Source organism: Haliaeetus leucocephalus, unplaced genomic scaffold (assembly GCF_000737465.1).
Source record: "Haliaeetus leucocephalus isolate CR32 unplaced genomic scaffold, Haliaeetus_leucocephalus-4.0 Scaffold284, whole genome shotgun sequence".
NCBI classification, from domain to species: domain Eukaryota; kingdom Metazoa; phylum Chordata; class Aves; order Accipitriformes; family Accipitridae; genus Haliaeetus; species Haliaeetus leucocephalus.
In genome coordinates this window covers 622,275-636,608 of record NW_010972720.1, presented here as the reverse complement: position 1 = coordinate 636,608, position 14,334 = coordinate 622,275, and the positions used below count along the sequence as shown (strand labels likewise).

Sequence of the window (14,334 nt, the reverse complement as noted above, 5' to 3'; positions counted from 1 at the left end):
TTCACTTGTCGAACAGTTCAGTGAAATCCAAAGCTGCTGTCAGGACTGAAAAGGAGAGAGGAAATAAATGGATCACATGGAAGTAAGAATACATGCACTGACTACATGCATGTAAGAAGTGCCAGATATTATGTCATTTACCTACTTTTTCCAAAAAGCACGTGCACTCATTCAACAGCTATGCTGCATCCCATTAGAGGTAACATCATACAGGCAGAAAGAAAAAAACATCCCGGGGAAGGATTTCTGAGACACACAAGGAGTTAGCAATTAGCTACAAATTGCTTACTTAATTAATTAAGAATAAAATGATTACACTAATTAATCTTGTGATAATAGACTAATTTAAGAACCTCTGATAAGTACTATTATTAGCCAGAAATGCTGCCATATGATACAGTATTTCATTTGCTTTACAAAAGATGAAATTGTAAGAGGCTAATGCTCTGATTTATAGAAATTTAACTGTTTGCCTCCTATTACCACTAGCAGCCATGTGGTTAAATTACCATGCTTTATTTTAAAGAGAAAAAAAAAAAGTTATTTCTTTAATGATTTCAATTCTTAATTTCTCTCACAACAAAACTCTCCATTTTGTGTACATTTTGGATTTGGTCTTGTACTACAGAAACTGCTTGATTATCAATATCATACTATACATATAGTTGCTAATATGATGAGTGTGCAGTCAACTGTAGGGTCAAGACAACAACTGTGCATTGTTGTGCTTTATAGCTGTTTTAAAGTGTGTGTACACACCGTAATAGCTGTGTAATAATACTGCCTACTTCAAATTATGTTTTTGCTAGCTTAGTTGCCTCATTCTGTTTTTTTTAATTTTTCTTCCCCCAAAAAAGGAAGTAAATTCAAAAACTATTTTACCCAAATTGTCAACTTAAATGTTGTGAAAATACACATTTTGAGGGAGTTGAGAGGAGGAAAAACATATTAGTCATATCACAAACCTGGTTGCACCAGCTACCACAAAGCTCTTAGCAGTCAGGACACCCTCAGAGCAAGGATGGGGATTACAGAATGGGAATCTTCTGAAAGCTTTAATGAGGAAGATGAGTTTCAAGCAGCTGCTTTGCTCTACCTTCAACTCCCATCTGAACCACAAGTCTAAATCTCTATGTTCTCCTTGGTTTTGACTTACTTAAGAGAAATAATACACCGCAGTCTTCTCAGCCCCATCACTCGTTTGGATTCTTGGTTATCAGCCCAATTGATACTTTCATCAGAATTTGGCCCATAACAGTAAATATTGTTGTCCTAGTAAAAAATCTGTATAGTATTAAGAGGACTAATCTGCAAATTTTCCTTAGGAAACCAGCCTCATTGGACCGGTCCTTCTCTTTGAAAGAAAAAAATACTCTTGACCTTTTCTTTAACAAGACATAGACAGCAAAAGCTTTTCTATGGGGTTTCTGAGATATTATTCCACAATTATACATAACCTTAGTGTTTGACAAAAGCCATAGCCTATTTCATTCAATGGCTTAATGCTAGCTGGGCAGCCGAAAGTCACAGGAGTCTCTACACAACAGAACAACATGTCTTGCTAGAACCTTTTAAAAGTACAGATGCCTACATTCTTTCTTAGACAATTAAAATAATTACTAATGATAACATAACACTCACATACAGTAAAGTATATAGTATGACATTTTAAAATATGCTAGATATAACTATCACTACTCAATGCATCTTTCTAGGATGTCTTATGACATGGCATGGACTTGAACATTGGCCCTGGAATATCCACATGGCTGAATACTTCCGGATGTGGCAGTAATATCTTTGGAATCATTTCTTGTTTATGTGTACTTAAGCCCCTCTACTTCTTCAGTTGCTCAAAGCCTTTATTAACTTTCTATCCTATGTCCACAACACATTTATGCACACTTTTTGCAGTGCACATTTTGCCATGAACTTTTGAAGTCACTAGTCTGAACCTATTTAAGGCATGAACTACGCTATATAGTTTATCATTCCAGAGGACAACTCTTCCTTTTCTTCTCACAACAGTGTTTTGATGATGGTCACGGAAGTCATGGAAGTTCATGGAAGTCTTTCAGTAAAATCCTACAGGAAGCCAGCAGAAAATGATCTTAGCATTTTGAATTCTGTTAGGAGGCACCATGCTTCAGAACTAAGTTGTTCTGTTCAGTTATCAAAGGGATCAAAAAGTAATGAAAAATAACTGTGTTTCAATTTTTTGAAAATTGTAAAAACTGTCCTTGTAAAATGCTGACCTCTGTGAGAGTTACATTTGATGATGAAATAAAGACAAGAGATGGAGTCAATGACTTTGCAAGGATTTTTAAATTTGTTTTGCTATATGCCGCAGTTTGGTTTTATTTTAAAATTCATGTGTATTATATTGCTGGAACTACGAACTGTGCTGCAAAACCCATAATGTGATGAGTTTGCTCACAGAGGTCCAATCCTGAAAGGTGTATTGAACCTACAGTTCAGAGTTCCCAGAACCTTGCAGAAGGTATCAGACATCCAAACTTTTCTAGCAAAAAGGAATTTGATTTTAGGATGTTTGATGTTTTAGCTTAAATTCCATGCTGTAGGCTGCATCAGCACCATGAGGGCTTTATACATGACCAATGATAGAAACAGAGCACCTAACAGATACCAATTTGAAAAAATCAGTAATGCTTAAATGGTATATTTAGGTCCTTAAATGGGCAGACACTCTGAAGACACTGAGACTTTAAACAGTTTGCATTAAAAAGAAGTCAGGTTTAGAATGTGTTTGTAATATCCAAGATTTAGCTCTTTACTATTAATGCATCATGGTCCAACTACAGTGAAAGCACAACTAGTGGTAGTTCAAAAGGGGTTTCACACAAGCCCTACTTGCAACATCCATTCTGTTTGCTGCTTTTCAGTACTTGCCTTTTCCTTAATTAGATCCCTCTAGTTACACAGGATTATTTGAATGATAGAATTGATATAAGAAGTATTGCTATACTTTTAAGCCAGCCTTGACACTAACAAAAACAAATAAAAGACTTGCATCTGCCATATTAATGAGTACATTTTCTATGATGAGGTCCCTGCCTAGCTTCCTCCTCTTCTTTTTCAGAGGAAATTTTACACCTGTTATCTCTTCTGATAGGCAACATAAAGGAGAGGGGTTAAATGAAAAACTGGAACAAGTAAGGGAAAAATACAGAAATTATGCAGGAAAAAAAGCAGCTACGGTAAGTTATACTGTGGTTTTGGGGACGCTACAAATTCTTTAAGCTATGTCCTGCTAAACAATCCAAAATCTTAAATATCCTTTTTCCAATTACATCTACTGAAAATTGGAACCAGAAATGCAAGGGTTAAATGGCCAGGCAGCAGGTACAGCTGCAACCCATCAGCCAATGCTGATACCTTGGTAAGAGCATCTCTACATAAGAGAACAAGCCTGTTAATAAAAGTCATATAGCTTCTTCTATAAGGTCATGGATTTTGGTAGTACTTTGGATTCTTTTTGCTGTGCAATGGTAAGAATTTTCATTTAGAGTTGTTTGTCCTTTTAATCTGCTGGGATGTGTAATTAATAAGAGGTTTTATACTCCTTTGCTCTGAGAGCATTAGAAGAATGGAAAGCTTGTCTAACAATAACTGGTGTGTTTATCTTTCTGCTGGGAAAACAACAACCGCTGATTGGTAGCAGTACTAGCTAGGTTGTGTTGAGATGAAGTGCTGGTCTAACAACTTCTTTATGAATTACGGAAAAAAATACTTAAAACTGTGAGGGAGCGGAGTGGCAAGAACTGGGTTACCTGGCTAAACTGTAGCAATTTGGCTCTAAATATAACACAAAAATGTCTTGTGCACTGCAACTATTCTGTATATAGCGTTCTTAAGCTTAGAAAATACTTAAATAGAAAAGGCTAATTATCAAACAGCTTTCTTGGTGTAAATACAGAAAAAGAAGCAAAGGGAGTGAAAAGAGATACTGCCCTGTAATTCTTCACCAATGCAATTTGGAGATTCTTCTTTTGCTGTTTGTTGCAAAGGGTGGAGTTGATGATAAACTTAAGATAGTTGTTGGCCTCTAAACTGGAAAACTGATGTCTCCGGATGTGGAGACTTGTATCTATGTAATACTTGGAAAAGACTCTTTATGACCTTGGCTTTTTCTGTGGTGGTGTTAGTTTGGGTTTGGGGTTTGGTGGGGTTTTTTTGGGTTGGGTACTCTTTTTTTATGGTTTTCTTGTTGTGAGATGTTGAGGGGTTTTCTTTGAGAGGGGTGGGTATTTTCTTCAAAACTATCTTGGCTAGCTGGTGCTAATAACAGTTAACTCGGGAGTCCCCAGCTTTCAAGACAGAGGCAAAGCCTGTGTATTCTTTGCCAATATATTATGAAAAAAATGCTTAAAGCTTGTATTGTGCTGGTAATTATGTTGGTGGCTTACAAAGCTGGCATACTACTATGGGTAGGGGATGAAATACAGTTTCAGTATACTTGTGAATAACCCTAATCCCCAAGAGCTGTGGGCATTTGTGGCTTGTGAAAAGTAGTACACCCCAACAAAGACAAAGCTTAACTTTACAAAATCTCAACAGGAAACAGTGATGATGCTAAAACCAGAATTCTATTGTGAAAGAAGCATTTGCTGTCTTTTGGGGCTATTAACCTACTTTTATATTTCAGTGTTGATATTACAGCTAAATTACTTATATATATTTCATATATCTGTACAAAAAGTTGTGGCCCCTAGAGAATTGAAGTTACATAAGAAATATGTTGGCTCCTTGAAGCTGAGGAAGCATGTCAGTCTCTTCTTGTGGTGTGAAGGCCTGGTTTTTTAGACATATTTACAGCTTCCCAGTGGAGTCTGTAGTAATTGGGTGGTTACTGCACTAAGGGCAGATTCAGCCCTGATGTGAAAGGGGCAGCAAGCCTAAGACTTCAGCAGGTCTGCCTCAAGGGGGGATGCCAGGGTCTACCTTCTCCCACCACCACCCTGATAAGAAGAGCGTTGTTTCATGATACTGGGCATAAGCCTGCCTTAGACAGTGCCATTGTATTTGAACATGCTATAACCATGGGGGAGGGCTTTAGACACATTTCCCTACTGTGGCACTTGTTTATGGTAGCTTATAGTATCAAGACATATTAATGGGAAATGGGATCACTGAAAACAGAGTTGGATATGCTGTCACTGCTACCTGTGTTGTGCAACACCACAGCATAGCAATCCCAGGTGAGCATCATACTTGACTGGTTCCAGAACTGGAAACAGTAGAGCTGTGTCAGCACAGTGCTGCACCTGAATTAATTAGTCATGCTTATAGACAGAAAGTTAAGTTATTTAGGAACAGACTGTGCTAATGCTACACAGCTCTAGGCACTGAAGCTGTTAGCTGGGAATGGCACAGTGAGAATACGCTAGGTTCTGTGTTACTAGCTAGGAGAAGTCTACAGCAAAAATCTACTGTAGTGTTGCACTAGAAGCCATATGGAGTGGAAACATCTGAGCAGGTCTGAAAGAAGAGCCTTAAATATGAACATAAGTCCAAAGTCAATGTTATACTTTAGTGCTGCCGCTAAGATTTATACTAAGTGCAGGTTTCATTCCCTTTAATGTTTTGTGGTTGCCATGGTGCCCAGAAAAAACACAAGAAGAAATGTTTCTTACAGAAGCTGCTAAATATAATTGGATTGTTCACCCTAAACCATACACTAAATCCTCAGATTTAGGGACTCTCACAGCAGTAATGACTACAAAAGTTATTATTTGGGTGGTTTATCTGAAAATGTAAACTACTGCCTCTCAGGATGTTAAAATACAAAAACGGATTTACCCTGTTCCTAAAGGAGTCTTGCCAGTCAGTCAGTTATAGCCAGCAATTCCCTCTTTCTAAAGACCAGATAATTAATACGAATATGATCAATTCACTCAACTTTAGACTGTGAAGAAAAAGGAGAGAAGGAATTATGTTGAGTTGCTTGCCTCCTGACTCATTCTAGCCTAAGCCAAAATGACTGAGCCACTATTTTCCACCCCCTCACCCCATTATCTGTTGGGGGAGGAAACCAAGGCATACGTTGGAAACCAAGGCATAGATGAAATGTTAATGTCATCAGTCAACACTTAGCTAATACACATTGTTTCATTATTTGTATTGATTGTCACCCTAATATCTGGTGACAGCAGAATGTGAATTGCTTTGTATGTTAGGAAACTGTCGCATGAATACAGGGTTCTGAAACTGAAGACTGGGAGGTAGTGTGTATAAATATATGTAAATATGAAAGACATAGTCTTAGAATTTACTAATGGTAAAGCAATGTTTGCAGGGTTTGTCTTGGTGGTAAGCATGTTTATCGAGTGATTCTTCTTTCATATCTACAAAGAAGCCATTGACTAAAATAACTCACTGTTAGACAACTTTTGTTTTTATGTATTGGACCAAAGATATTTTTTTCATTTATTGCCTCCAGTTGCACCCATTTTACTTTATACACTTTATCTTCCATACCTGTATGCTGTATTTTGTACATATGCAGGGAAGGGTTTAAAGGCGAAAAATTACAGATGAAGAGCAGCATGATACCCATAAATGACAAAAGAACATAACTGAAAAAGTGAACCTTGTACCTAGATTGCCTGGCTCAGAAAACTATCCTACTAGAAATAAAATTGAATTAGACCCTTAGAATGGTTCTACTTTTGTTGGGGGAAATACCTTTTTTTGGATAGGTGTTCACATTAACAGCCCCTTATAGGAGTAGATTCTTACAGGAAGACTTGTAACTCCCTGGGATAATACATTCAGCTGAACTGTGCCTCACTGCTGCTTTGAACATGCATAGCTGTGCTTCCAAGTAAACCAGGCAACTTATAATATTATGTCTACAGATATCAGTAAAATTTAACTGGTAGGTATGGCACATGGTCCTACATAAATTGCGTTTCTGTACAATCACAAGACTAACAAGTAATTTAAATGCAGAATAGTGTAGATATAAGGGTCAGTGCTCCAAGCACTAATTTATGTGATCAGAATTGTTTCCCTATATTCAAAATAGAGCAGAAAGAAAGACTTTAGCTTGCAGTAAAATACTGTTGCCACCTTAAAATCATAGTCTGCTGCTAGCTGCCAGATCTACATTAATAGTGGTTCAGAAAGCTGGATTACAGCAGTACCAAGCTGTGAGTTCACATTCTTGTCAAGAGCAGTTATTGCAAGGCTCAATGAATTGATGCCAAAATAATATTAATTACTATACTAAAATGTGTATCTAACTTCAGGTCCTTCACAGCAAGACTACTACGTGTCTTCACCCATATTCAGTTTTAAACATTCACAGTACAAAACTACCTGAAGCCTCCAGGATTTCTCTGGAAAGATATGTCCTGCAGTATCCTGATGAGTTTTCTTCCAGTGATGTGACTTTTTTTTTCCCCTCCCACTGCATTTTCTTCTTTCATTCATCGTGATGTATATAGCTTACCTCGCAGAATTGCAAAGGGAGCTGGCAGGCAACCAGGACAACCTGTCAGCACAGGCAGCAGTGAGATGGTGACTCAGCAGAGGCACCGTGTGTCTTTGTAGTCTGCTGCAGCACTGCTCACTCACAACCTTCCTGGAGGCAAATCTTGTCTTTGACATTGAATGTGTCCACAGTTCCAGCTCATCCTTATTTTGATGGAAGGGAGGATGTGTCCTTCTCTGAACCTCAAAACATGGAGTTGCCCTACAGAAGCTAATAACCCAAGGAACAGAGGCTCTATGTGATTTGAGGATTATTTGAGGCTTAACCTGAGAAGGCAGCTGGCAATTTTGTAAAGCAACTTATTAAGAACCAGACCTTCACTTAAACTGCACTGTTAAAACTATTTTAAAGTAGCATAATTTCACCGCGTTTGATGCACTGCATTCTGTACAACCCCAACGTGACAGCTGACATGCACAAAAATCCAACATATTTGCTATATATGCTGGGATTATTTAGAATAACATTAAACTATCTGGTGTTTAGAAACAATATGTCTACTTTTAAAGGAGTTATACTGAATGGTACAAAAGGACATCAACGTGGCCAATCATATATTCTTATTTTTTTCGTCTTTGTTCTTCAAACTGCCTTTTTAATGACAAGAATCTAAATGGCTCCCTCTTGTGGCAAGAAAAATGCAGTATCATGTTCTTTGGCAAAAAATCAGTCCTTGAACAGAAATTAGAATTTATTTATATTTACACTGCATAGTCTAGTCATCAGTATGTTGTGGTGACTGATGAGGAGACTGCACACACCTATCCCTTTGTCCTGGTTTCGGCTTGGATAGAGTTAATTGTCTTCCTAGTAGCTGGTATAGTGTTATGTCTTGGATTCAGTATGAGAAGAATGTTGATAACACTCTGATGTTTTCAGTTGTTGCCAAGTAGTGTTTAGACTAAGTCAAGGACTTTTCAGCTTCTCATGCCCAGCCAGCAAGAAGGCTGGAGGGGCACAAGAAGCTGGGAGGAGGCACAGCCAGGGCAGCTGACCCAAACTGGCCAACGGGGTACCCCTTACCCTGCTCGGGAACTAATGGGGCATCAGTCAGCGAGTGGTGAGCAACTGCATTGTGCATCACTTGTTTTGTATATTCCAATCATCTTATTATTATTGTCATTTTATTGTTATCATTATTATTTCCTTCCTTTCTGTTCTATTAAACTGTTCTTATCTCAACCCACAAGTTTTACCTTTTTCCTTCTGATTCTCTCCCCCATCCCACTGGGTTTTGGGAGGAAGTGAGTGAGCACCTGCATGGTGCTTAGTTACTGGCCAGGGTTAAACCAGGACACCCTTGCTGCTTAGGTACTCGAAACTACCTAGAAAATTACCTAAGCATGACTTAAACTGTTACCTTTCAGTTGCATATGCTGAAGGGTAGGGGGAAATAGATTGTTACCATACATATTGCACCCCGTCTAACTTGCTAATGCAGACTAGACTATACTGTGTCGCACAGAGATGTCTGTCCTTAAATATAAATCTCTGGAACATCTCAGCACAGAATACCTGGATTGCATAGCTTAATTTATTTGATGTTTTTACCAGGAGAGCAAATCTGAGCCTTGTAAGGGGTGGGAGAAAAACAATCAACTCTGGAAGAAAGCTATGAGCATAAATGAGTTGGTGAATGGCAGAGAGGAAGCATAAAGACCCTGCAAGCTTTCTTTCCTTCTTTCTACTATCTACTAGCTAATAAAGTTTTCACTTAGGCTTTTAACTCATAAAGGCTTTCTTCACAATAATTAATAGCTATAAAAGTCTGAAACTAAGAACTGAGGGTTTGTCATAGCATGGGGCGTACTTTGGTAACTTTGGGTATTAAGCAATAATCTTGGAAATAGACATAGGAGAGGAAAAATCCTCATAAGACACACCAAGGTCTTGGTGACCTCAAGGGGCAAATTAAATATATAGACAGGAAGTATCTACCATAGCTTTTTAGAAAGCAGTTTTGAAAGGTTTTGTTTCAAGACAACAGATTCCAGCTCTGTGGTTTCTCACAAAATCTGTTACTGCATAGTTATGAATTTAAAAAAAAAAAAAGCTAGGCTCACTGCAGAGTAGGACTAATCATACAGATGGCTTTAGAGCTTGATAAAGCTACTTTGCAGATTAATCTCTTGAGATAATCTGTTTATGCTGATTCAGAAGTCTGATGGTACAGACACAGGAGGCTATGTTTACTAGTCTGAAGGAGGGGGCTTTAAAACACTATATTGTAAACCCTGCCTTCATTGCTTACCCTTCTCTGTAAAAAGTCTTCCATGTTACAGCCTTATAGGTTGTTAACAGAATGAATGACATTATGACTGCCAATATCAAATTATATATGCTTTTCAAATCTAGGATTTCAGAAGTGAGAACAAATTATCTGGAGGTAGATAAACACAGATGGAGTTACCACTCTTTCACAGAGAGGAAAAAATTACTATGGTGCACTGACTAATCATTTAGTATCTTACAGTTTCTTATTTAAGGGCTTGTATAGTGGCACCCCACGATTGATTTCCACACTTCAGAGAACTGATGAGGATAGACTTAACTGAAGAGTAACTGAAAGGGTTTATCAAATGTAAACTGTGTATATAAGCTCAAAACTGCTGTTCTGAAAACATCTTATCAGCTGCCACCTGGGACTAGATAAATCTAACCTAAAAAATACCCCTTTTATCTATCCAGTCATGCAAAGTTAGTTGTCCTGGTTTTGGCTGGGATAGAGTTAATTGTCTTCCTAGTAGCTGGGGTAGTTCTATGTTTTGGATTCAGTATGAGAAGAATGATGATAACACTCTGATGTTTTCAGTTGTTGCCAAGTAGTGTTTAGACTAAGTCAAGGATTTTTCAGCTTCTCATGCCCAGCCAGCAAGAAGGCTGGAGGGGCACAAGAAGCTGGGAGGGGACACAGCCAGGACAGCTGACCCAAACTGGCTGATGGGGTATTCGATACTGTGTGACGTCATGCCCAGTATATAAACTGGGAGGAGTGGGGCTGGGGACAATTGCTGCTCGGGAACTAACTGGGTGTCAGTTGGCAGGTGGTGAGCAACTGCATTGTGCATCACTTGTATATTCCAGTCCTGTTGTTATTATTATTATTGTTATCATTATTAGTTTCTTCTTTTCTGTTCTATTAAACTGTTCTTATCTCAACCCATGAATTTTACTTTTTTTTTTCCTGATTCTCTTCCCATCCCCCTGGGTGTTGGAGGGAGTAAGCGAACAGCTGTGTGGTGCTTAGTTGCTAGCTGGGGTTAAACCATGACATTAGTCTTCTGAACATAACCACCATCATGATCTTAATGGAACCAAGCTAGCTGCCTCATATTTCAAGCCTGATGGGACAGGATGAGGCAACTGGGCATTTCATTACCTCTTTCTATTGAAGTACTCATTCCAAAATTGTTTGGAAGATATCTATAAAGGGATTATGAGTTGCACTATATATACATACATTATATATATACACATAAAAGTCTTTTTAAAACCCCATTTTATCTTAAATATAGGCAAACACTGCTACTCTTAACCAATAATCTAGTGGCTGGGGTACCTGCCTGGAAAGTGTAAGAGACAGAGTTCCTCCAATGGAGAGGATTCAGTATCTTCCCTCCTGGATTCTGTGTCTTTTTCTCCTAGGGTATCACCAAACTGCAGGCTATTGTAGAAGGGAGGTGCTCTTGGAGATTTTAATAGCTAGTGTGAAGAAAAGAATAAAAAAAATCAGCTGATCAATAAAGATACAAGAGCTGTATCTTCAGTGAAGTGGTAAAGGCCCTCCAAGTTAGGCTTCTGAGACCTAGCAATAATATTAACAGTAAGCTGATGCAGGAGCATTTTTCTAGTTAACTTGCATTTTTTTCCAGCATAGCTTTGCCTTGTGAGATATTGGCATACCTAAAATGGGGCCACCACAAGTTTATTTCATGCTTCCATTACTTCTCTCTCAATGCTATAATGCAAAATACTGTAAGAGGCAAAAGTCAATCTCTTAAATTTTCTAAGTTTTCCTCCTGTAAAAAGGTCGGGTTTTTTCTTGACCCAAAATAAATGTAGATGCTTTCATGCTGAGCATGTCTTATGAGGAGCAGCTGAGGGAGCTGGGACTGTTTAGTCTAGAGAAGAGGAGGCTGAGGGGAGACCTTATTGCTCTCTACAACCACCTGAAGGGGAGTTGTAGTGAGGTGGGTGCTGGTCTCTTCTGTCAGGTGGCTGGAGATAGGACAAGAGGAAATGGCCTCAAGTTGAGGCATGGAAGATTTAGGTTGGATATTAGGAAAAATTTCTTTACGGAGAGGGTTCTCAGACATTGGAATAGGCTGCCCAGGGAAGTGGTTGAGTCACCATCCCTGGAGGTATTCAAAAAGCGAGTAGACGGGGTACTTCAGGACATGGTTTAGTGGGCATGGTTGATGGTTGGACTCAATGATCTTGAAGGTCTTTTCCAACTTAAATGATTCTATGATTTACTTGTTTTGTAGCAGAAGACTAATGTGGCAGAAATACATACTTGAGACTTTAGGTTAAGTCATGAGGCATGCTTGATCTACACCCTTCCCATGCTGCTTTTGCATTCACCTTAGTAAAATTGTAATTGTGGAACTGAAAATGGTTACGTGAAGGATTTCCTTAAGTAAACACTGAGAGGAGAAAAGGAGGGCATGATAAGCATCTGCAAAGCTATAGGTTCGGAGATGAGCTTAATTGCTTAATTAAGCTCACCTTGCAATAGGAAAAAAGCTTATCCTGAAATAATAATGGGTGACAGAATGTAGCATTTGTTAGCTTTAATACCGAAATGAGAAATATTGGTGCCTTTGGTGTCACTGAATCAATTTGCTGCATGAGGTTGGAATTCGGGTGAGCTAAGCTTGGGTATACAATGGATACTCTTGATGGGGGGTGGGGGAGGTATGCCTTTATTCTAAAGTCACCTAGAACACTTTCCACCAAGCTACTGAGGAAACTGTCATCCCTTTGGGTGCCAATTTGTCTAGCCTCTACTATGGTTAAGGTTTAGTATACTAGAAATTATGGAGTGAGGCTAATATTAGAAAGCATTTCCCAAAGAAACCTCAGAGCAGTACTCTTCATGCTCTTCAGGAAGAAAATTAGGTTTGTGGTCTCTTGGTGAGCTTTTGTACCTTGTTTCTGCTTAACCTCAGGTGATGAAACACAATCCATCCCTTAAGGAGGTTTGGATTTGAAACTTAATATTCCTTATGTGTGCAGGATTTTAGTACGAAAACAGTTTAATATGTATGTTGATTTAAACAACATTTTTTCCAGCTGAAGGAGGAGACTTTGTCACTGATTGTCCTGCATCTACCTGCATATCAGCCCATGGTTTCTATGAAGTGCCTAGCTGTTTCTACATACAGGAAGTTACATCATCAGTCAGGATCAAGTTTCCTGTGATGTTGTGTGTAACTCTTCATAGTGGATGCTGTAGACAAAATTATCAAGCTTTTGTGTGAGTTGCGTAACTGTCAATGTCATAGGCAGTTGAAAGGCACTGCTGCTTATTCCTAGACCTAAGCTAATTATCTATACTACAGCAAATATTTACAACTTTAATGGATTGCAAGATGAAAAAAACCCCACTGGAATTATGCCATATATGTGTCTTTGCTGAACACACACTGCGTACCAGAAAGAATTCCTGTAGCTACACTACATTATGCTCCTTTAAATACATCCACTGCAATCTGACTTACTGAAATGAAAAAGCAAAGGTTTATATATAACCAGCTTCCCACCTCCTCCTTCTGTGTTATTGGTTTTCTAGGCCTTTTTCTATGCAAAGCATTTCAGCAATATACTTAAATGAGTGGATGTTGCATAATGTGGTTATGTGCTTTCCTAAACTGAGGGATGTGTCCCACTTGCTACATGTTACACACTGGTGCCTTGACTCTTTCATTGGAGTGAGATAATGTGATGACACTTTTGTATTCCTGGCAGCTGTGAAATGCTAAAGCAGAGGCTTAGGGGATTGTTTGGTTTTTTTGGTCCCTCCTCCCCCTCCCCTTTTTCTGTGTACTGAAAACTAGTATTGCTTCCTCTCTCTCTTATGCCTTTAGCTCTGAAGAGAAAGATTACACTTAATATTCAGGTAATTTTTTTTTCTCTGTCTCAGCCCAATATACTACCCTAATTTGTATTACAGGAATTTGCACGTATGTCTAAGAAGGGGAAAAAGAAAAAAAAAAAAAATCAGCCTCGAAAGCGTGTGTCTATAGGCAGTCCTGAGGTGACCTAGCCTACCGCTGAGGAAACACAGCTGTGAGCTTCCCCCCGCCTTGATCTCTAGCACCCAGCTCCAGCCGCAGATGTGCTCGTAGTCAAGGGTTAACTGCGTTCGTTCTCCTCCCCCTCGCTCCCCCCTCAGGCGCAGGGATGCTCGCTCTAGCCCGGGTACCGCTGTGCGCCCTCTTCCCGCCCGCTCTAATCCTCCTTCTCTTGCCAGCCAGCTCCGGAACAGGCTGGCTCCGGAGCTGATGCGCAGATGTAAAACTGCGTATCGCCCTTGTAAAAGCGCTTATTCACCTGGCAGCAGGGCGCCTACGTGGGAAGGAAAGGCGCTCTGCCCGCCGCCGCCCCCTCCTCCTCCTCGTGCTGAGGCCCAGTCCCCTCAGCGGGCGGGGGCTGGCGGCGGTGGCCGAGCCGGCCCCCTGCCAGGCCCCTCCTCTCTCCCGGAGACACCCGCTCCCTCCTGGCCTTCTCAGGGCCGGCTCCTCCCGGCCCCTCCAGGGGTATTCTTCCTTCCTTCCTTCCTTCCTTCTTCCCCCCTTCCCCGCCTCCACCTCCCG

At 39.7% G+C, this 14,334-nt stretch overlaps 1 protein-coding gene across 1 annotated transcript in view; it reads left to right on the top strand.

Annotated features, from left to right (window-relative positions):
- The first annotated feature begins 12,320 nt into the window (after nt 1-12,320).
- LOC104833413 (chromosome unknown open reading frame, human C4orf27) overlaps nt 12,321-14,334 on the top strand; it is a 10,745-nt gene continuing 8,731 nt past the window's right edge. Inside the window, exons 1-2 of the mRNA XM_010570059.1 lie at nt 12,321-12,382; nt 13,914-14,277. Coding sequence (XP_010568361.1) covers nt 12,321-12,382; nt 13,914-14,277 — 426 coding nt within the window. The remainder of the gene's footprint in view (nt 12,383-13,913; nt 14,278-14,334) is intronic.